The sequence below is a fragment of the Panthera leo genome, chromosome A1 (assembly GCF_018350215.1).
Source record: "Panthera leo isolate Ple1 chromosome A1, P.leo_Ple1_pat1.1, whole genome shotgun sequence".
NCBI classification, from domain to species: domain Eukaryota; kingdom Metazoa; phylum Chordata; class Mammalia; order Carnivora; family Felidae; genus Panthera; species Panthera leo.
In genome coordinates this window covers 199,231-223,041 of record NC_056679.1, presented here as the reverse complement: position 1 = coordinate 223,041, position 23,811 = coordinate 199,231, and the positions used below count along the sequence as shown (strand labels likewise).

The following is a 23,811-nucleotide window of genomic DNA, read 5'->3' as shown; positions in this document are numbered from 1 at the left end:
AAGACCTGATATGTATCATGGTCTCTCTTTTCTACATCCCTACAGGTGCCTTGGGAACACATGTCGCTGTGATGGATTCTGCCCTATTGCACTGGGGTGTGCCAGCCAGAGACTCCTGAACAGAGGCCCTTTGAGTCTTTCTTCCATTTGACATACTGCTCTCTGTGTAGGATGCATGAATCGTGCTTCCCTTTTGAGCTCTGTGTAAGAGGCCAGATCAACAAGGGACTGGGGAGATTGTCTCTGACACATATCTTGGTGGAGATAAATAGCTGAAGACAGGGGTTAACCTAGGAGCACAGGCAGCACACTTTGCTTTTCTAGCAGAGTGCAGAGCCACCTGAAGAGTGTGAGGCCTAAGCGCATATGTGCGTGTGGTGTCTGCGCATGTGTGTGTGTGCGCGAGTGTGCAAGTATGAATGTGCGCATGTGTGATGTGTGCATGCATGTTTGTGTATGTGAACGGTGTTTTGTGTGTGTGTGAGTGTGCACGTGTGTGTGTGTTTGTGTGCACGCGTGTATGCCAAATGAGTCTCCACGAGGTCAGGGTGACACTGAAGCTGTCTGAATATGCAGGTGCACTCTAGTGCCCTGGGGAGCTTTCACCTTTCTGTTGGCCCCAGCTGGTTGCCCGTGTGCGTGAGAAAGTGCTGATGCCAGTGCCACAATCACTCTGTCAAGTTCCAGCTGAAAGCCCAGGGGTGTGACACTGGGGGTGCGGCCTGGGGAAGGAGAACACAGAGAGTAGCCTGAGACACAATCACCTCGTCTAACCACAGACTCCCCACCTCACACTTCCTTGATTTTTCTCAGTTCTGAAGCCTTTTATGGGAGCCTCTTGCCTTTTTATTCCTTCTACCTCTCATCCCAGAGCCTGCCTGCATCTCTCTCCTTCCTTCAGGCAATCTCTCCAATGTGCTAACTATATGCAGATTGAACCTTGAAAGACACATTGTGGTTTTTTATGTGTGAGTAGTTAAATTTTTATACATAATCTCTTCCCTTCTTATACATCTTTTTTTCTTTTTTTTTTTTGGTTTTCTAGCTTTATTGAGATATCATAAACATAACACTGTGTAAGTTTAAGATGTACCATGTGTTGATTTTATATTCAGAAATGTTCAAAGGTATACCTATCTTTTATCACCATATCTACTCTGTTACTTCTGACTGCTTGAACACTTCTAAGTACTGTGTTTTGCTTGTGCATCCCCTGGGCACTCAGGACACCCACTGCCAAGCCCCATGCTGTGTTGGGGCTCACAGCCAGCAGTCTCCAAGAACTTCACTCTGACTTGCTGAAATAGCCACCCACAGGGAGCCTGATGGGCTACAGGGTAGTTTTGCAAAAGTGTTATTTAATTGCTTTCTTCTTTCTAATTTGCTAAACTTACATCACATAATTTTTTAGAAAAAAGTGTTCCTCAAGAAATCAAGAAATAATGGAAGCCTCTGCCTCCAGTTAGAAATAGCTAACTCCTGCATTCAGCTCCTATCAGTGCCTGTGGAGAGTATCTTTGGGACATGGAGTTTTTACAGCTTAGTCCCAGGCAAATTTCAGATTTTGTCTTTCTCCTTCTCATGATCAGTTGGCCAGATATCCCAGCCCAGAAGTTTAAGAAGAGGGAATGGTTTCAGAGAAGGTCAAGGAAAGCTCTTAATAACGTTCTCCATCCCCAGGGTCTCATAGACCACACATGCAGCAAGCACACCAGGGAGGGGTGCTAGTGTCTGTTTGACCTGCTCCCCAACTCCTCTCCCCTAGGGCCATTGAGGGCAGATGGCCCTCTTATTCTAGGGCTGCCATCATGGAAAAAGTAAACAAGTGATACAGCCTTGCAGAAAGCAGCCTGGTAGCCCCCTTCTTACCTAGACTGGCATCCACTGGGCACTCACAGGGAGGGAGAGGAGCCAGGAGCAAAGGGGCAACAGCACTGACCACTTCTAACATGGAGCCAGGGTCACCCACTGTGGCAGCCAGAGCTCTGTTTTAGTCAGTAGCCCAAACATAGAGACATCAGGGCCATTCAGGGGTAGCTTAGAGACCACACGCCCAGAGCTGCCATCTGCTAGACCCACCCAGGATGATGCTCAGTTTTGGGCTCTCAGATTTCTGGGTGTGGTTCTAAGTCAGAGCAGGTAGTGAGGCCCATGGATGTCCCTCCACACCCCGTTCCTGTCCTGTCACAAGCCCTGCCTGGGGACTCAGAGTCCAGGTGGGAACTGAACACATGCTTCTTTGCAGTGAAGCTCAACACCCAGGTCCTAAAGGAAGAAGGCTTTACAAGAGTTTAGACTCTTGCGAGTGGCAGGAGTATTTCAGAGTATGGGTTGTCATGGAAGGGGCTTCCACAGGGTCCACAGAAGAGCAAATGAATACTCACTCACAGACCTGTGAGGCTGCTGAGATTTGGGTTCAAGTGGACTTTAGCTTCCCATTGCTTACTTTTTTGTACTGATGGAACTTTTGTGGGGAGCATGTGTTACTTATGCCCTTTAGAAAAATAGAACTAAAGGTATAAACTAGGGAGACTCTCAAAAGCCTTAGGGCCCTTGTTACCCTGATATCCTACACAAGGCCAGCCCTAAAACACAGTGGTGGATGTGGCCGACAGGAAAGCTGGGCAGACATCACTCTGCCATGTGTTATATGAGTCTCCTTCTCTTCTGGCAAATCACACCGCTCCCTGGGCCCAGGACCATCTTCTGTGGTCAGAAGATGCTGTCCAGTTATGGCACAGGGGTGCTGAACGTCAAGTGAGATGACAAATGTGAAATGCACACTTAGGTGCTATACAAAGTCAGAGTTAATATTATGACTTTCCATCTGCCATCATTGTCCCATCCCTGGGCACCTGCCTCTCACCTAGAGGATGCTGCCAGGGCTCCCTAGGTAGACTTGCAGTGTGGCAGCCCCATGATTCCACACTCTGCTCAGTGTCTGTCCTGGTGGCAGCTGTGGCCTCCATCTCTGGGTCTCCACCCTTGTCCAGAGCTTGCCACTCAGTTGTGCTGAGGTGTTGGAGAAAGTCCTGGAAGAACCAGGGCTGTGTCAGTCTTTAGCAATTTCCAGAAGTGGGTGAGTGGGGCCCCTGTTCTCTGGGGTGGTAGGGATGAGGGTAGCTTGGCTGTTGGGGAGTTGTGGCGGACCTTGAGCCCCTGGAGCTGCTGGCTGGCACCCCTATAGAAGGCCAGTGCCTCGCTCCTGTGCTTGCTCAGCTGGGCTGCCACGTGTAGGCTCTGGTCCTCGAGCTTGTCATAGAGAGTGCGGACACTGAAGTCCTCCAGGGTCTTCAAGGGGAGTGGTTCTCCTGCAGGAAGGAGGCTTAGAGTGAGGCTGTGCAATGGAGCCGGAGGTGGGAGCGTCCGGAGTGGCTGTACAGCTTCCCTCCTTCCTTCCAGCACCGACAAGTGAGAACAGAGGAAGCCTGCACGGGGGGAGGGTTAGCGCTGGGAGGAAAGGCAAGCAAGGAGGCGGGAGACCTTCCCATGCAGGAGGTGGCAGTGGCTGTGGAGAGAACTTGAGTGTGAGTGTGACAGAGAGGGGGTCCTGCAGCCTCTGTCCGTCAGGCTTGGCGTCACACCAGAGTTGGGTGGTGGGCACTGCCTCCCTGTTTTGTTGACGGTGGGTCTCACTGGCCTTGACAAGCCAGCAGGTCCTTGAGGAGGCTGTTTTCTGGGTCGCCCAGGCCACATCTGGCTAAGTAACCTTTGTCCCTTCCCTCCGCTTGAACTCATCTCACTGTCCCTATGTCTCCTTAACAACCTTGTGCTCCCCTTTGACAGCTCTTGCCCCACCTGTCCCCACTGCTCTATGGACTCCTGTTTAGCCCCAGGTGTCCCACAGTACCCGGCAGACAGCAGAGGGTCACTAAGTACTCATCTAGCTGAGGTGTGGAGTGTGGTGTAGGCTTCTGGATGGAGTGTGACCCGAGCTGAGCCCAGGGGAGTAAACCAGACAGCTCCACTGAGGTTGCTGGGCCCCATCGTGGTTCTCTCACACCCTGCAGGGATGTCCCCTTGCCAAGGGTCTTAAGCCCCTTGACCTCCTTCTCCCTCAAGCCCACTCTGCTCTGCTAAGGCACATGTGAGCGAAGCAGGCCCCTTTCTGACAGTCTTTCCCCCATGGAGTTGGGTTTTGAAAGAAGAAGGAAGAAGGAAGAAGAAAGAAGAAGGAAGAAGGAACGGAGGTGGCCATGCTGGCCTGGGGCTTGCTCAGAGAGTGGCCTGCAGGAGTGGAATGTGAAGCTGAGTGAGTATCCACTGCCAGGCCATACACTGCTCTTTCCCAGGCCTGGTGGGTGCGTGAGGGGAGAAAGGTAGCCCCATTCATGCTGGCAAAGTGATGTGGGAGTTCTTGTTCTGGGCAACAAATGTAAGCCCAGCCTCTACATGGCCAACTTTGCCTTCCTTTCCTCTCTGCAGCCTGGGTAGGTCTGTCCCTTGAGTTACCAGCCACTCAGGTTGGAAGGCAGTGGGAAGGCAGCTTTCCAGACCTCTTACACCATCAAGCTTCTTCTTTCTGTGCACCCATCACACCCCCCACTATGTAGGGGCACTTCACCCTCCCCTAGAGGCCAGTCCTCTTACCAAAAGAGCCTTGTGCCAACACCTCCTCCTGTGGGAGATCTCAGCGATGAGCCCCCCACCCTCAGCCCTGAGCCTGAATTGAGACTTCCTTTGAGGGTTAAAATCCTGGTTTTTATCCCTGACTCTGTGTACCCTTCCCTGTGTCCACATTATACACACTTTTCACAGCCCACCCTGCTGATCACCCCTGAGGGGTGATCCAAGGTGGGGAAGGTAGATTTGTCCTGCACTCAGTCAGTTCCCTCTGCCTGCATCAGGGAGGTACTGTCCTCACTGTCCAGATCTATCACTATGAAAGAGATAACCAGCGTCTGAGCCCTAGGCAGAGTCATAGTCAGGACTGCACAGAGCTAGGCCTGCCTTGGACAGTGTGTGTGTGTGTGTGTGTGTGTGTGTGTGTGCAATGTGTATATGTGTGGATGCTTGTGGATGTGTGGACGTGTGGTGTGAGGAGGGGTGTGTGGTGTGGACCTGTGTTCAGGTTCAAAGCTAGCAAGACTCCAGTGCTGGTCTGGTCCCATGACTGTGCTTTATAACCACTCACTTCACTGCCTCCTCCAGGTCCTTGTGCACTCAATGTACTTCCTGGGGTCTCTGCAACACTGTAGTTAGGGACAAATGGAGGTAGACTCTAAACTGTGTGAACCCACATCAAGGAGAGCTTACAGGGCTTTTCCTTTGTCCCTTTGATGTCTGAAGTGAGGCAGTCCAGTTGTTATTCCCAAGCAGGTGAAGGGTGTTGGCAGAGCCTCCTCTCCATGCCCCTCTGCACACACTTCCTCCTCACAGTAGGTACTGGGGGCCAAGTGAGGTTGGGAAGAAAGTGTGGCCCCTCTAGGTCCTCCTGAGAACCAAGGCAATATCCTGTTCTTCAGGCGAGAAGAGGAACTGACAGGGGCAGATGAGTGATCCTGTAAAGGGATTCTGTAGAACAAACTTCATTTTTGCCCTTGTGGTGAGCTAGAGCAAGCTGGCCGTGAGATTGGAGAATTGCCCTTGGGTTCCCAAGAACTCTTGACCAGCACAGCAAAGATTAGAGAGCCCTTGATTCAAGCCCAGAAGCACCTACTCTCTAGCCCTTGTCACTTGGGGATCTCAGGGGATTTCCTTGAGTCTCAATCTCTTTGTCATTAAATAGGGATTGTACAACACCTGAAAACACCCACTTCTTGGTGCCATTGTGAGGATCAGATGGAAAGCATGAAGTGTCTTCTAAGCTGTCAGTGCTATAGAAATGTGAGATGTTCCCCAGAGTGTACCTGGGGTGCAGGTGGGGGTGGAGGGCAGGTGAAGAAGAGAAGGGGAGTTGCTGTGTATAGGTGTGGTACCTGTGCTCCAGGTAATGACTTTCTCCTTGGAATCAGCTCCTTCCCTAGAGCCCCACGGACTGAGTTCTTCATAGGACAGAAGGCTGGAAAGAAGAACCCATACTCAGGTGGCACAGGGCTCACATGGACCAGGAGTGCCAGTGATGAATATCACAGGTCAGCTTAAGAACGTGTTCTTGGGGAACCTGTGTGGTTCAGTTGGTTAAGCATCCAACTTTGGCTCAGGTTATGATCTCATGGCTTGTGCTTTCGAGCCCTGCCTTGGGCTCTGTGCTGACAACTCAGAGCCTGGAACCTGCTTCGGATTCTGTGTTTCCCTTTCTCTCTGCTCCTCCCCTGCTCATGCTCTGTCTCTGTCTCACTCTCAAAAATAAATAAACATTAAAAAAAAAAGAGGGCGTTCTTTCCTGAGTCTCCAGAGCCAGCACCGGGATCATGAATGTGGGCAGGGCCAGGGTGGGGAGTGGCCACACATGCTGTGGCCCCTAGGCTGGGAAAGGAGTGAAGGGTGGAAGGGGACTCACCTGTCCCTGAAGGGCACATACTCAGCAGGCACATGAGACTCCCCAAGGCCCCTCCACTGGGGCCTCCAAGCCCTTACAGGGCAGGCCTGAGCCAGGGAGGGCCTCAACACAAGGCCGAGGCCTGTCAGCAGCACAGTTGCCAAGCCAACAGCCAGCAGCACTCCTGCAAGGTTAGGACAGAGAGGCAGAGGCCACATGATGACCACTCAGAGCCTCTGCAGGCTTTATGCCTCAGCCACTGCAGGGCTGCTTTCTTCCTGCCCATCTGGGCAAGGGGCCATGACAGACCCACCGTCTGAGGCTCAGCCTGGAAAGCTCAGTGAGATTGCTGACTCATGAAGACAGGAAGGAAAGAAAATGGATGGAAACACACACAGAAGAGGTTAAAATGAACATCTTGGTGAGCCTATGACTCCACTCAGGGGTGCTGTTGACCACGAGACCCTGTTCACAAGAACAGGTCCCAAAACTGAGGGGCTTGGGAGGTAGGAAGAAAGGGAAGGACCCCAAGAAGGAAATTAAATATTCTCTACCTGGCAAATGAAGTCCTAGTTCAGGGACAAGGTTGTCCTAGTGCCCATCTGAAGTCTTTGGGGCCATGCCTAGAGTTACAGGTAGGGCTGGACATGCACTGAAGGGTCCTGCTGTGCAAGGTTTCTCCCATGCCCCCTCCAGGTCATGGCTACTCTGGCCTGGGGTCAGTACCTGTGATCACTGTCCAGTCTGGGCCCAGGTTTAGCAGCCTGTGCCTGAGGACCCCATGCCTGGCAAGCTGATATGGGGAGGAGGGCTGCACAGGGGATAGGCCAGGATCGCAGGCCACTCCTTTCTTCTTCACCAGCACCACGATGATGCTCTCAGGCAGTCTGTTGTCTCGAAACACATATGTGCCTGGATCTAGGAACTGGTGGGCAAACCTGGGGAACGAAGGGCCAGAATATAGGGAAAGTTAGCTTTGCTGGGCTGCTTAACCCAGACCGAGTGTGTGAGCTCCTCCCCATGCACGGGAATAATGTGGTCTAGGGAAGCTGCCCATGACTCCCAAATCGCTGCCCTCCATGCATTCAGGAGGCCTCACCTGTCCTTGGTCTTTTCTGGCCTCACCTCCCACATGGTTGACAGACTCACATCCTCCTCTGTGTCTTCCTAGTGCCTCCCTAGCTGTGACCTACATGTGAGGAAGCATGGTTCCTCCAAGTTCCCAGGCAGCTCAGCAGAGATTACCTTGAAAAGTTGAGGTGAGTCTCTCGCACGAGGTGGCTGAGTCTCCTGAAGGCCCCAAAGTCCCAGTTGGGGTTGCTGTTGAACAAATGCTGCATCTGGTACACAGGGTAGTGACTGGCTGAGCGATCTGGGGAAGGAAGTCAGGTGGTGCTGGGTTCTAGGGGGCTCCTCAGCGCCAGCTCTGGGCAGCCCACATCCAGGCAGCTCAGGGTCTGTCCTCAAGACCGTGAGGAAACTGAGAAGACATGTTTTCAATGAAATGACGTTTCATCCTTTCATGTATATGATAACACACTTAACACTCTTGGTGCCAAGGCAGCCTGCAAAGTGAGCACACCAGCCCATTGCAGAGGCCCCCAGTCCCTGATGCCCTTTGTGGGTGAGCACAGCCAGATGCCCTGGTACTCTCAGAGGTGGGACCTGTTCAGCTTTGTACCCCTGACAGGCAGTGTGCATGCAGCAGGCAGTCAGTACATGCTGTGGGGTGGCTGGGAGAATGAGCAGCTAAGGGGGTGGATGGGGCGCCTGGCAGAAATACAGGTGGGCCCAGCCAGGCAATTCCCTCTGCACAGGGGGTCTTTTCCTATGACAGGTATCACTTCTTCTTCCCAAGCACCCCTAACCCCCCTGAAAGATGGGGCTCTGAACTCACCTCCCCCAGCACGTGGAGAAGGGGGAACACAACTGCATTCACTTCACAGATGTAAATAGCAAGGCTGAGAGAGGATGCAGGTTGCCCCAGGTCCTGGGGGCTTTATGGGAGACCTGGCCTGGAAACTGGGGCACGAATATTTGGAGTTCACCTTCTGGGATTTGTTTCCCCTTTTGTTTCGCCTTGGCACTGCTTTGTGGGGAGGAACTTCAGTAGTTATGTGACACATGAAACAAAGCACTTCATCTACTTCTTGGGCCAAGTGGCCATCCTCCTGTTTAAATCAGGCTAAAAGTGTGGCTTGTGCCACATACCCAGTGATCCATCTAAGAACAAAGACTGCAGCATAAATTCCAACACCAGATACTGATATCTTCAGCTTTGCCTGAGGGAGCACCTTAATCTTTGAACCATTATTGTGCTGTTTGTACAGGGCATTCTCTGTACTAATTTATTGTGGTTCTAAAACAATTAGCAAATCAGGCTGCTTTTGCATTTATTTTCTATTCCATACCTCTCTGCTCCATGTTTTTATCCTCAAAATCTATTCCTTAAAAAATGTATCTGTTGGAGGGGGAAAAAAGCCCAACCCACACTGGCCTGGAGCTGGCTGCTCTCTTGCTTCTCTGATGTCTTTTTTTTTTTATTTTTATTTTTTAAGGTTTATTTATTTTTGAGACAGAGAGAGACAGAGCATGAACGGGGGAGGGGCAGAGAGAGAGGGAGACACAGAATCGGAAGCAGGCTCCAGGCTCCGAGCCATCAGCCCAGAGCCCGACGCGGGGCTCGAACTCACGGACCGCGAGATCGTGACCTGAGCTGAAGTCGGACGCTTAACCGACTGAGCCACCCAGGTGCTCATCTTCTCTCATGTCTTTAGAGCTGCAGACCTGTGCCTGTTTCTGCCAAGCCAGCTGGTGTCCTGGGACATGTGAGTGGGGCAGCACTGTGACATCTGCCATCTGCATGTGAGCAGGTGGGCTGGGTGTGCAGGGAATGCCCATCCACTCCACAGCAGCACCCCGGGGAAGTGCCAGGCAGGAGAAAGGGAGGGAATTAAGGTCTACTGAGGGCCCGGACTGTGCACAATGCATGCAAGGTGGATGCTGAGGCTGGAGGGATGAGACTTCTTCTCTAAGGGAAGGCTGTCTCATGGAGGAAAAAGTCTTGTTCTGTAAGGTTCCCAGGGGCGGGAGTCACAGGGAGGCAGGCTTCTGCTCATTACAAGGATGACAATCATTGTAAACCAAGGTGTCTCAAGATGGAGGGGGCTACCAGGAGGGGTTGAGAAGTCTGCCTCTGGGGGCTTCAGGCCCTGAAAGGATGACTGTGTGGCACAGAGCAGACATGCGGGAGGGCTGGCTGAGAGCAGAGGTCACTTTGGTGAGTCCCTGCCTCCACCCAAAGCACAAAATCTGACACCCATGGGCTGCAGGGAGCAGTTGCGGAATGTTGGAGCTAGAGCATCTGCTCCAACAAGTGAAGGGAGGCCCACAGCAAGTGACCAATCAGGTTGAGAGCAGGGGGACAGCACAGGCTTGTTACTTGCTACTTCAAAGTTGTGGTCTATATGTGATGTCACAGAACAGCCAGGCAGAGGAGGGATGAGAGAGCCCGAGCCCGAGGGAGGGTCTCAGGTACTGAATTAGGGAACTCACTGTGAGGAAGAATGTGAAGCTGGAAAAGAATCACGTCCCCTTCTTTCAGGCAGACCACTGGGTTTGGAATATGGAGATGAATGCCAGGGTCCTGAGGGACAGAGTGCTCCAGGCCTGCAGTCCGGTGATACCTTTGTAGCCAGGGGCTGGATACAGGTGGTTCTGGGAGAGTTTGGGGAAGGAAAGCTGAAGGATCTGGGCTTGTCTGGGGGGGTACACACACCCACCTACTAGCCCTGTCCTGTCTCGATTCCCTTTTAGGAGCAGTTTCAGCACTTCTGGAGCCCTCACCTCCCCAAAGACTGTCTTCCTATATGGCCTTCTGTGGTCCCTGTCTGACTCTCACCTTTTGAACACCAAGACAGGGCTGAGAAGTTTCCGAGGGGCCATCCCTTGCTGAAAGAATGCAGCCATAGCCTTTACCCCCTTGCACTCGCTCTGGGAAAGCCTGGGCTTGGTATTCCTCCTCTGCTTACCAAGGAGGAAAGAGTCAAGCATGTCCACTCTGGAGATGACAAAGCCAAAGATGCCACGGGGACCACATTGGACCAGATGGACCCTGGCATTCTCTTGGAAGAACTGGTCTGGGCCCAGAGTGCTTGATACTTCCTGAGAACATACAGCACAGCATTATATACCTGGGGAGGGCCAGAGGGGAAGCGAGGTTTGCAGAGATGGATGGCCAGAAACCCAGACTGAGCCCTTTGGCACAGCCCCTGGTGATGCTGAGTTCAGGGATATCCACTGTCCACATCCCTCAGGATTTGTCTCCTTCCTTACTGAAACTTGCCCAGCGGGATTCCTATGCCCAGGGCTCCTCTTTGTCTTCAGCAAACACCCCTGACTCTTGTCCCTGTCCTGGGTCATCAATTGCTCCTTTTCTATTTGCAAAGTCCTATGAACAGAACAACTTCTTCAGAACAATCATCTTACTATCACCCCAAATCTGCTGTCCAGTGTCACACCAATGATCTCCCCACCCTTTCAGTGGCAAGTAGACACAGCCATCTAGAACCTTCTGGTAGGCCAACATAAGGGTGAGCGGGACCTGCACTGCATCTGGGCCCTGGTCTTCTGCCCCTCCCACCCTGATGAAGCATCGAGACCCTGAAGAAAGCCTCAGCCAACACCATTGTAGCCAAGAGAAGGCCCCGCCTGTGGCCAGAGGTCCAGCCCTTGATAAGAGGCTCAGGCTCAGTTCCAGCAGGGCTCACACCATTTCTGTGACCACAGTGAGTGGTTTCATGCCCCTGGGCTTCACTTAACACTCTATAAAGTCAAGCTGCTGCTTTCTCGGCTCTCTTAATGGCTTTCAAATTGGATGGTTGACATTATCAACATAAGAAATACCACTTACTTCCTTTCTGCCTTTCCCTCCGGCCTATGGAACAGAAATTCATGCAGATAGCAACAGACTAGGAAAGACTGGTTATCAAATGGATTTTCCCTTTTTTTTAACTTTATTTATTTTAAGAAAGAGAGAGAGAGAGAGAGGAAGAGAGACACTCCCCAGCAGGCTCTGCACTGTCAATACAGAGCCTGATGCGGGGGTCAATCTCATGAGCTATGAGATCATGACCTGAGCTGAAATCAACAGTCAGATGCTTAACCGACTGAGCCACTGAGGTGGTGCTCCCTCTTCTGCTGCCTGGTTTCTGCAGCTAGGGTGCCTGGGAGATTTTTTCCCCCTTGTCCCCAGCAGGCAGAGGCTGCCCTTCTATCCCAGCCCTTCCCCAAGGTGGGCTCACCCTCTGGTCATGGTCTCCAGCCTCGCCCTTCACGCTGAGGATCAGCTCCCTGCTGGAACCCCAGGCCAGGGAAAGTTGGGGGGCCTTAGCCAGACACTGGGCATCACAGAGCTCTTCTGCTGAAACATATTCCTGGCACTGGCAGCTGCAGGAGAGGAGAGGTTGGGAGGTCTGTCCTGGTGGGTATGGCGCAGCTGCCCATTCCTGACACCCCTCCACTAGTACAGACACCTCCAGAAGGATCTGAACTGTCTATTCTTCCAAAGCAGTGACTGCACTTTCAATGGAGGTCCATGATGACTCATTAAAATGTGCTCTCTCTGGCCCCTGCTTCTGCACTAGCTTCCAGAACAGGAGCAGTGCCTGGGACAAATCCTAGTTGACAAGCTCAGCATTTTTGTTTTGGGCATCCTGCTGAGGCAAGAGTGAGGAGAGAGAGTTGTTCAGCCTGGAACCAGCGGACCTTCTAGCACAATGGTTCCCTGGCCCTGCCTGCTGGGGGATACCATTCAGTCCACAGGCCAGGGGGAGGACTGGAGAGCCAGACAAAATCAGAGCCCTTCTCGGCTTGGCATCTAGCCAGGGTCACTCCTAACAGTTGGCTCAGGGACCTGGGGTATGGCGCTCGCTCTGCCTTGCTGCCAGTACCTCCTCAGCTCTGGGCTGCTTGCCTTGGCTGGTGTTGGCCTGATTCCCCTTCTTGGGAAATGCTGACATGGCAGCTTCTGGAAGGAGATTGTATTTGGCTCAGTCTCCCATCAGAGCTGGGTCCTGCCCAACCTTTCCAGAGGGACTCTCTGGGGACAGTCAGGACCTGTCTGGAGACGATGAATTCATTCTGTTCTCAGCAGGTTTTTGTCACTCACATGCCCAGTTCAGCGCTGAGCTTCCCATCCACTGGGTGGCAGAAAGAGGAGCAGTTGTGCAGCTGGGGGGACACACACTTGCGGGTGGCAGCCAGACGTACTTCTCCAGCTGAGCAGCGCTCAGCGACCTGAAGGAGGATGTGGGAGAAGAGTCCTGGCTCTGGAACCCCCTGCAGGCCCAGGATGAGGGCACTCTCAGCATCAGAGAACATTCCAGGGACATGGTGGGGCCTCTGGGGAACCAGGCTCCCTGAGAGGTCATTTAGTCAGCACCCTAAGACTAAGGTTAGGCTTGAGGGTAGAGGGAACCTACAATAGTAATAGAAGACAAGTTTGCTGCTTGGAAGAGGTAACTGGGAGGTCCAACTCTAGGGAGACTGGGTGGAGTGATCAAATTACTCTCCTAAGATCCTTTATAATGAATGCTGAAATTTGTGGGTCTATGATAAGGAGAAATATGTCTTATCATGTGAGCTTTCTAAAGTGTTCTCATTTGTATAGGAGGTAATCCATCCAGCACAAAGGACTACACATTAACCCAACAGACAATGAAAAGCGGCTGGCATGCAGAGGGACCCATAAATGCTACCTCTCCTCACTCTCTCCAAGCCTTCCTTTCCTAAGGCTGAGTGAGGTGTTACCTGGGGCTGACAGTCCTCATCACTGTCGCTCTCCTCACTTTCCAGGCCCCTCCTGCTGTAGGACTCATGTCCTGCCTGGCAGATGCAGGAACCATCTGACTTCTGGAAGACCCTGTTAAGGCCCCGACATGTGCAGTGGGAGGCACCTGGAGATAGAGAAGCCCTATGGCCCATCACAGGTGCCTAACAGTGAACCATGATATGAGAAAGCTCTCTTTCCCTGTCCACAGTCAGGTACCTGATTAGGGTTAGAGTTAGAGTTAGGGTTAGGGTTAGGGAGATCAGATAACCACATTTGCCAGAGTCTGACCTTAGGAGTCTTTGTGGGGATTGAATGAAATCTTCTGAGTCAATGATTCTCAGCCCTGACTTTTAATTAGATTCATCTGAGAAGCTTTAAAAAAACATGGATGTCCAAGTTCCGTTTAGGCAAATTTAATAAAAACCTCTGAAGTGAAGCCAGAACATCTACTTTTTTAAAAAGGCCCTTGAGTGCTTTAATGTGTAGCTGGGGCTGCAAATTACTGATATAATTGAAAGCACTTGACACCTCATGGAAAGTGTTGTTCCTATCCACTACACAAAGCCTTGTAGGCCTGTTCTGAAGGACTAGCACGGGCCTCTGTCTCTAGACAACAGAAAGAGAGGGAGCTGGAGAGACTGAAGGTCTCTGAAGGATTTTGAAGGATGGTCTAGATTGGATAGACAGAGCCAAGAGAACAGGGATTCTCAGCAGAGGATAAAGTGATGAGTGGGGAAGTTCATATTTTATATGGGAGACCAAAGGAGTCTAGGTGAATGTTCTTCTGGGAGAACAATTTGGGAGAGAGGTAGAGATTGGGACCTTGTAGCTGACTAGGGTTCTTTGCAATTCCAGCTTGTTTGCCCCTGTTGGGACTGTCATCTGCTCAGGAAGAATTAAAAACTCATTTAAAGTTTCGCACATGTCAACTTCCTGAAGATAATCACTCATACACTGTGCATAGTAGCCCAAAGGCCCTCAGCAGAAATTGTTGAATGGATTGAAAGTTGACTTTTTTTTTTTTTTTGTGCGGACTTTGTCATATTCTTTCCCCAAATTAATTTAGGGACCACTGACAAGAGAAATAATTATTTATACTGTAGAGAAGGAAGGGAATTAATTCTGAAGTGACACAGAGAACTCTCACCAGTGAGGTTATAGATGGTCAAGCCCTCTCTAATATCCTGAACTTCAGTATGTTCTTTGGCTCATTTGGACCAGGTCCCTGCTGACACCCTGGGCACTCTCAGATCGGATCCAGGAGTCTTTCGTGTCTCATTGTCCAACTGGGCTTCCACTTGGTTTTGTGGGACCTGTAGTTCCACAGAAGAGCCTTGGGACTTCTTGGGTGAAGGAGTGACTCCATGGGAGCAGCTGTGAGAGCTTGTCCTTTGTTGAATATGGGCTACTCTACTTTTGCAGTGCTTCACATTAATTTCCTAAATAAACATTATTTTGAAAAACTCTTGGCCTGGCATCTATGACTATAGAAATAATCATGGATCTATATTAAAAGAATCATTGTTTAATATCTTTCCCCAACAATCTCAACTCAACAAGATTTTACTCATTCTCAAGTTCCTGTTTAAATACAATCTTTCCCATAAGTTTCCCTGATCCTTCAGTTCTTCCCATTTTGAACTATCCAGCCTTCCTTGTTTTTTTCTTTCTTGTGGCACTTGATGCTTCTGCCAATTTCTTATATATTTTCTTTCTTCCTATTTTATTTGTCTTCATATCTTCCATAGTGTCTTTGTGGCACTAACAACAATAATTGGAACTTGGCATTTGTGAGCTAACCTCTAAAATAAGTTAACTAAAAAGCCCCTACTTCATCCCCAAAGGGAAAATGGCAGTTTACAAAAGTGCATATACTTACAAGATTTTTTCTACCTTTGACAATGGCAGAGTATCTTCCTATGACATATAACTAGAAAGGTCAGAAAAAATATGGAAAACATCTGTTTGAAGGAATGAAGAACTTAACTGGGAACTTAAGGGGAAAACAATTTTGGAAAGAATGAAAATCCAGAGGGGTGAGCCCCACATTTGGCACCCCGTTTTCCTGAAAGGCATTTACCACTTCAAAGGTACCATTAAGAGGCTGAGATGAGCATAGCTTTAGGATGTCTCATAAGGCTAAGGGGACAAATGGTGTATTTGAGACCAGGGCAATTAGCCAGTTAGAGAGTGGGCATGGGTGGAGACTTACCAGGTGGAGAGAAAGAAGAGCTCCCACAGGGGAGGCAGCCGGCCTGGCCAGGATGGGCACTGAAGGTGCCTGCGGGGCATGGCAGGCACTCTCCAACTGCCCCTGCCTGGCTGCTGTTTCCAAAGGTTCCTGAGGGGCAGGGCCTGGGGCTGTGAGTCTTGGCTGGACAGTAATGCCCCACTGGGCAGGGCTGGCTGTGGTAACTCTCTGTTCCTGGAGGGAAATGGAGGGGAAATTCTGAGCCATGGACTCCAGCTCAGGTGGGGACTAAGAAATGGCAGAGTCCAGGGGAAGAGGGAACTTGGGGTATGGGTGGGGTGGAAAGTGGGAGGGAGATAGCAAAGCAAATACTGTTGAGGGCAGATCTAGATTGTAGGGAGGACAGTGGAGGCTCTGTGCTTTATTGTATCTACCCCCCCCCCCCCCGCCCAAAACAGTCCTCCTTGACTTTTGGGGCACCACAGAACGCACTTCCATCCCTCTAGCAAACAGAGCAGAATACCCAGCATTGCTGACACACTGGGCAGTGGTTGTCCTGTTTTTCAGAGCACTTGGACCACTCGGTCCAGTATGCTAATTTGTACGATGTGATGTACAGTCTGTAATTTTTAGGTCTTTTAAAAACTAACATCAAGACAGGTGTGGTACCAACTTTCTCTGAATCTTCCTTCACCTGTGTCCTCCCTATGTTCTTGGGTCTTTCTCATCAGGTGGCTGGTCTAGCTGAGAAAAACTAGCCCCTGTTCCTCTGCCTGCTCCCAGGGGTTCTGTGGGTCCTCCCTACCTGCCTCCTGCATCTTCCTCACCGGGCTCTGCCCAGTTCTGACTTGAGGCCCCAGCCCCCCTCTCTTGCTCACATCCAGGCTTCCCAAACTCACCCTGGTGGCAGCTGAATCCAGGGGGGCAGGGCTGGCAGGCTTGGGAATCCAGAGCCAGGCTGCGGTAGGTGCCTGCTTCACAGAGGTGGCAGCAAGTCTCCTCTGAGACCCTGAGGCCACTCCTGTTCAGTGCCTCGGAGCCCCCAGGGCACTCATGTGGATGGGCACTGCCCAGGGGACAGTAATAGGGAAACAAACAGCTGCACAGAGACACAGAGCCCAAGACTCTAGTTTCATGTTGATAAGGGGCTGTGTGTGCTATTGGCTCTCATCTCACTAGCAGGGTTCCCCTCAACTCCCCCATCAACATTCCCCATGCTTGACCCTTAAGCTGCCTGGGGGAGGGGCAGCTCTGATATTATCCCAGACAGGGGGTCATGGGCTGGGCTTTGTGTCCAGTGAGGACTAAGTAGGTCCAGGTGTCATCCTGGAGGAGGGAGCCACATCCATTGGCCAGGTCATTGGGCAGTGGCCAGACCTGTGCTCCCTGCCCACTTCACCCTGGGCAAAGGAATGAGTGGAACAAATCTGACTGGCTCTGGATGGGGGGACACAGTGGGAGTGCTGGGAGTGTCAGTCCTGGACACAGGATTGGGGTTGCCAAATGAAATACAGTGCATCCAGTCATATTTGAATTTCAGATAAACAGTGGTAATTAACAATGAATAAACAATGAGTATAAGTACTCTCACATATTGCATGGGCCATACTTATACTAGAAATTTGTTGTTTACTTAAAATTCATACTTAACTGGGTTTTCCTGTATTTTTATTTGCTAAATCTGGCCGCCCCACACAAAATGGCCCTGGAAACTAATGAAGGGCATCTCAGTGGGATTTGCTTCCTCACCCTCCCTTCCTTTTTAAGGACAGAGGCAGGGACTGAGGCATGTAAACACTGTAGCTGGGAAGTCCAAGCAAAGGGTTACCCAGTACTTGTCTCAGGGTCCTGAATCCTTTGGGACTCAGGGGTTTGACTCCTCTCTGGAGATCCCTGAGGCTGAGACACACAGGCAGGGGAGGGTACTCACAGCTGCCCTGGGCCAGTGTAGGTGGAGGAGCCAGCAGGGCAGGCATAGCCCCCAGGACAAAGTGGGGGGATCCCTGTCTGGGTCTCGCAGTAGGAGCCAGCCCTACAAGTGACCTCAGCCACAGCACCTGAGGGAGACAGGAACAGACCAGTGCACCTTGGTCTTGAGGGTATCCAGGTGGCACAGATCCAACCAAGACTGAGTGGGCCATGGGGGGCTGGGCAAACGGCTTGCTAAGACAAGCGGGTGGCCATGCCTTGCCTGCATGATGCGCCCAGTGCTGATAAGACTTGCCTGAGCACCTGGCCTAAGCCTCGGGGGTGAGAGTACAAGGGATGGGAGCAGTGGCTGGGGAGGGAGGGATAGGCCAGCAGTCTCACCTGCAGGGCATTCAAATCCAGCTCTGCAGGGGATCACAAACACATTTGCATGATCCTTCAGCTCGGCCTGGGGGCAGTAGTGGCCAGGGGGACAGAGCTCACAGTCTTCTTTTGATGATGCCCCTGGTTTTGTCCGAAAGGTGCCAGGTGGGCAGAGAAAGGCACCCTGATCACCTGGACACCAGTAGCCTGGAGGACAAAGGTGGCTTTCAAGGGAGGAGAGACCTGGGGGCAAAAACAGCAGGCATGGCCATGGGACCCCTGATGGCCTCTTATCTCTCCTCCACAGAGGTCTCAGCCTCTGGCCTAGAGGTAGCCTCTCACCTGGGGACACACAGAGGTATCCAGGAGGGCAGGGGAGGCACTCTGCCAGACTCCGGCCTCCTTCTGCAGGCAGATAGGTGTGCTCAGGGCAGGCCTGAGGGGTTCCTGGGCTGGTCTCACTCCCTCCAGGGCAGTAGTGGCCGGCAGGACAGGGGTGGGTGGCCAGGTCCCCTGGAGAGCAAAGGTTGTGATCACTTTCTGTCCTCTCTTCCTGCCCAGCGGGCCTCCCTCTGCCCTTCTCAGGACCCGTGCACTCCTGGTGCAGGTATCTCACCAGCTTTGCACCAGCGCCCAGCAGGGCAAGGCCCACATTCCTCTTGCTGCTTGGCTCCGGGGGCAGCCGCCATGGTGTGAGGTGGACACAAGGTGGGTTCTCCACTGCCCTCTGGGCAGTAAAAACCTGGAGCACATGGGGTCACACCAGATCTTGTGGAAGGCAGGGAGGCTGCTCCACCATGGCAGGTTGGCAACAGCATGTATCCAGGGGGGGCATGGGGGATTCTACTGGCCCAGGAGTTGAGAGGCCTGGATGCCAGTCCTGGCTCCACATAAGATGTTTGTCAAATCACTAACCATCTGAATTACATTAGGTGCCTATCATATGACATACATATGATGTATGTAATTACATACACATGCATATGCAGATACATATTAGATGTATAACACTGGGGTCCACTACTTTTTATGATTTTTTAAAGTAACCTCTATGACCAACATGGGGCTTGAACTCATGACCCTGAAATCAAGAGTTGCATGCATGCTCTGCTGACTGAGATAGGCAGGTGTGGGTGTCAACTATTTTTAGAATTTGTTTTTGACTAAAAAAAAAATCCTTTCCCTGAGTGGGTCTGGTGGTGACAGCTAAGCAACCTTGCTCTCTGCCTCTTTCACACCCCAAGGAAAAGAAATGGGTTGTTACCTGGTGGGCACTGCTTGGCACACAGCTGTCCTTGGGGACACGAGGTCTGAGACTCCCTGGGACCTTGTGTTATCAGTTCGGAGGCCCCAGGGGGGCAGTAATAACCAGCAGGACATTTCCCCCACACCTGTCCACCTCTAACAGTACAGAGAGGGGGAGAAGAGTGAGATCAGGGTAGAAGGGGTGATCCGAGCCCAGTGCCCCAGAACCAGAGGAGACCCAGGCCCTTGTTTCAGACAGTTTCATGCTGACCCAGCGTGTGAAATGCTTCTGACCTCTGCCCCAGGACAACACATGGCTATACCCACGTACATGATAGAAACAGGATGTGATACTTCATTCAGCAACAAAACAGGGCACGAGGGTCAGACCCAGGGGTGCTGGGCCCAGTGCAGGGTTCGAAGAACCTCTGCACGTCCTTCAGGAAAAGATGGATTCCTGGGTGTCTCTTCTCCACTGAGTTTGTGGAGCCCAGTGGATAAAGACGAGGACCCAGGGCTGCGACAGCAGGACAAGTTCCCCCTGGAGGATCTTTGTGGCCTTGTCACACTCACTGTGGAGTGAGGAGGGAGAAGACTGGCAGGTGTTCTAGCTGCTTCCTGCATTGCCCCCAGTGAGTGCCTGGGGCCTGCCAGGTCCCGAGGCCTGAGCTTTGACAGGCACCAGTCTGATCTCCAACTCTTCAGCAGAGTGCAGGCTAGATCAAAGTACGAACTTCCTGAGTATAGGGAGATGATCCTCCAGAAAGAGCATCTGAGGAACTCTCCACTTTCACTTTTCAGGAGAAAACAATCTGCTCTGAAGCAGGTTCACCTCTGCATGAAATGGAGCAGCTCTTCTTTTGAAAACCCCTCTTTCCAGTCTCAGGAAATTGGGAGTTACATGTTTTCAGCGAAAGTTGGGAGCTTCCTCTGGATCAGATATCCCCAGTGTGCTTTCCTTTAGTCTGGCTACTCTGGGAGAGTTGGGCCGAGGGCCACTTTGAGAGGCTAGGCCTGTCTCCAAGGCCTCAGGGGAGACTGGGGAACCCCTATCCAGCCCTACAGGTTGTGAATCTCTGAATCCCAAGTACAGAGTTCTTCCAGTGGCTTCTTCTGCTACAGGGAGAATGTCCCCATTGCACAAATTACATACATAACAAGTAAGTATAAGACATTCAGGCAGAATTTGGGCATCCTGAGGCCTGCTTTCTGATTATTCTGTTTATGGGTACCATTTATTGTCTTTCTAGCCCTAATGATTATAAAAGCTATTCGCATTGTGGAAAATTCAGAGATAGAGGTAAAAGGAAGGATTGTTCATCTTTTCCCTCAGTGTATGTGTATTACCTACAGGCACATAGAATTTTGCCTATAAGGAAATTCCCCATGTTTTTAGGCAGGACTGAGCAGATCTATGTTCATTTCATACTGACCCTCGCTCAATTTGAATGTATTTATTATTTTTTAAAGAAAATCTAGGTCTGTGCCCATTGTCCTGGCTCTCTTCACCTAATTGTCGGGTTTGACTCCCTGTTCAGACCTGTGTGGCCAGGTGGGGCTATAGTCTAACAGCTGGCCCTGGCCCCTCACACTTTAACTGCCCCACAAATAGCGTGGGGGCCTTGAGGAAGGCCAGGGGGCCCGGTGGGTCTTTTCACCCAGAGGATAGAATTTGATAGCAGCACAGGAGGTGAATAACCGTGGACTATCACTGACCTGCAGTAGTTACCGGGGGGACAGACGGAGCAGTCACCCTCTTCCCGGAGGCCTGATGCATCTTGGGGAGTGAAGGTCCCTGGAGGACATGGAAGAGGGGACCACGTTCCTGGAGAGGGTAGGGTAGCTGGTGAAGATGGGCAGCTGAGGGCTCAGGTTACATGAGGGCCTGTGGACCCACCTCCTCCACACCTGGAGTAATTAGTGACTGGGTCCCCCACCTGTCAGTATCCCACAGTCCCCATGGTGTTGAGTTTTTCTCCCTGCTTTCTCAGAGTCTTCAAAGTGCTGAAATGGCTGTGACTTTAGTCTCTCCCCCTAGGATTATTGTCCTCTTAAAAAGAGTAACTCCCTAGGGAAGAATTTCCAGATAGCGGTGAAGCTTATTTGAGGGTGAGGGGCTATTAATCTAGCCAATGGGCTCAGGGAGTTGCCTTCTCTGTATCAGACACTGGGCTCTCTGGGACTGAGCTGGAACCAGTCAGTCCATACTAAGTATATCTCTCTTGGGAGCTGCCTTTCCCTCCAAGTCACCACCTCCACAGTGCCTTACTGCCTGGCCTGCTTGGTTGTGGTTCTCTTCTCTCTAACCTGGGTCACCCCCCAACCGCACTACATCAGTGACCCTTGTAGTGGCCTGGAGGCCATCCTCTGGCTTTGCTGACCTCAGCATTTTCTTGTGTATGTGGGCTGTGGTGCTTTGTGTCAGGCGCACCCCAGTATACACCTGGGATGGGAAATAAGAGAAGTCCCCCAGCAGGGAAAAAGTTTGAAGAGAGCAGCTGGATATACTGAAAAAAAATTCCTGACCAACAGAAGTAAGAAGCTGAAAGGTGTGAGTTTACTTAGGGAAGGTTAAAGAGAGTCAGGACTTCAGCAAGAGTGGGCTGAGGGTCTGGGTAGCCAGGTGAACAGTGCTTCCCAGAGGGCACCTGTACTTCCTCTGTGTGTGTGTGTGACTAATACAACCTGTAATTGTGGGGACAACAGGCCAAGTTCTTTGAACTTGAAATGTTGTAAATATTCTGGGGTAAAGGTCACTCATTTGAAAGGGGTACATATACCTTTCACAACATAGTCACAAGAAGAACAAAGGTAGGGGTGTCTGGGTGGTTCAGTTGGTTAAGCATCTGACTCTTGATTTCAGCTCAGGTCATGATCTCATGGTTCATGAGATTGAGCCCTGCATTGGGCTCTGCACTGACAGTGTGGAGCCTGCTTGGGATCCTCTCTCCCATTCTCTATGCCCCTCCCCTGCTTGTGCTCATTCTCTTTCTCTCTCTCAAAATAAATAAACATTAAATATATACGTGAAAGGAAGAACAAATGTATGCATTACCTGTGGATCAAATACTTGCAAAGGTAACATACAACTCCTAAAATTTTCAGGAATATTTTCCCCAAATTTATGTAAGACATGGCAAAGATTATGAACTTTTGTGGATACGTGCTTGTCTGCCAGGCTGCCTGGGGACAACACATGTATGTTTGTATGCATTTGTGTGTGTGAATTTCCATGTGTCTGCATACACTGTGTGTGCATCTGTACATGTGTGCACACATGTGAGTTTGTATGTGTGCACTATGAGCCTGTGTATGTACACTTGTGCATGGGTGTATGTATTCACGTGTGCATGCAAACGTTTGGGTGAGCATGGGCTAATTCACAGTGTGTTCAGGGTGACTGGACTCAGACTTGAGGAGAGTGAACTCATGGTCACTGGGACATTGACTTCTGATCTTCAGATTCCACTTCCTGTGCCCCAACACCACCACAGAGCCCTTCTCCATGTGGTGCTCAGGAAGCTGCTCCCAGATTGTTGGCCCAGACCTGGCACAGGTTATGACATCTGTTTGCCATCATCCTGATCCAGGTGCTCACCCTGGGCCCCCAGGCTGAGTGTAAGAAAGAGGCAGGACATTGAGCATGGGTACGTCATGCTGAAGAGAAGAAAAGAAATGGGGGGGGGGCGGTCAGGATGGGCATGGGGTAGGAGTGAGGGGAGGATGGAAGTTGTGCAGGTGCTCTTCCCCATTGGCACTCCTAGTGCAATGGCATGCAGTAGGCACTCCACGGAGTTTGAATGAATGGAAGGAAGGAAGGAAGGAAGGAAGGAAGGAAAGAAAGAAGGAAGATGAGCATTTCGGGGAGAAAGATAAAGGTCTGGGATGCATGGGGACTTGAGGGTTCCTGGGCATACCGGCTGGGCAGTAGGCATGTGCTGGGCAGAGCCTGGGCATTCTGGTGCCGGGATGCGGGCAGTGAAAGCCAGGTGGGCACAGGAGGCAGGAGTCTGAACCTAGGGACGGCTGGTACTCCCCTTGGTGGCACAGGACAGGCCAAGCAGACCCTGGTTGGCAGAAGTGACCCTGGGCATTGGACACAAAATGGCACCTCTGAGAGCCAGGTTGGGTATGGCTGAGTGCTCAGGGGCTCAGGAAGGTCATGGAGTTATCCTTCATTCTAGGTGGTTCAGGTCATGGTGACTGGAGTGCAGGAAGCCAGGAGGCTGGGTGGGCCAGTTGGAGAAAGAACTGGGGCCTGGGAGATGGGAGTGTTGAGGTCCCTCCTACAAGGCACCAAGAGCTGGCCTAAGGCCCACAGTTGGAGGGCTCCAGCCTGAATCCTGGGTGGGGACCCCTGGTTTCCCAAGCCTTGGGGACTGGGCTCCCTTCTGCAGCTCCCGGGGAAGTACCTGAGGACAGAGGATGGCCATGGGGCTGGAGGTCCTGAGGTCCCAGGGGCATTCAGAGCCAGCCACACAGGAGCTGATAGGAGAGCTAAGGCCCAGGCCAGGGCAGAAGGAGCCAGCTGGGCAGGGCCCGCAGCTCCCCTCGGAGGTGCCACCTGGATAAGGAGGTTGAACTTCATGGGCTCTGTCCCCATGCTGGAATATCAAGTTCTGAAGACAGGACATTTTCCCTGCTTGGCTTGCTGCCACATCCCAGTGCCTAGCACAATATGTGTTGGATGAAGTAGCCACTGATCAAAGCCTCGCTTAGGGCATCTCTGCCTTGGTTGGCCAAAAGAACAGCCCTGCATTTTGCAGACAAAGTCCTGCATTGGACATCGTCTAAAGGGTGGAGGAGTGGACCTTGTCCTGGGTGGGAAGC

General features: G+C 51.5%; 1 protein-coding gene across 1 annotated transcript; it reads right to left on the bottom strand.

Moving 5' to 3' along the window:
• Positions 1-3,003: 3,003 nt before the first annotated feature.
• LOC122228417 (multiple epidermal growth factor-like domains protein 11) lies at positions 3,004-23,689 on the bottom strand. The gene is made up of 17 exons (XM_042953461.1): positions 23,394-23,689; positions 22,899-23,067; positions 20,698-20,776; positions 19,001-19,137; positions 18,353-18,478; positions 18,079-18,249; positions 17,755-17,979; positions 17,375-17,501; positions 16,344-16,543; positions 15,466-15,678; positions 13,232-13,377; positions 12,591-12,718; positions 11,704-11,869; positions 10,453-10,585; positions 7,667-7,793; positions 7,148-7,359; positions 3,004-3,311 (listed from the first exon to the last, which is right to left on the bottom strand). The coding sequence occupies exons 1-17, from the start codon at positions 23,613-23,615 to the stop codon at positions 3,004-3,006; spliced, it is 2,889 nt and encodes a 962-aa protein (XP_042809395.1). The 5' UTR covers positions 23,616-23,689.
• Between the last annotated feature and the right edge of the window lie 122 nt (positions 23,690-23,811).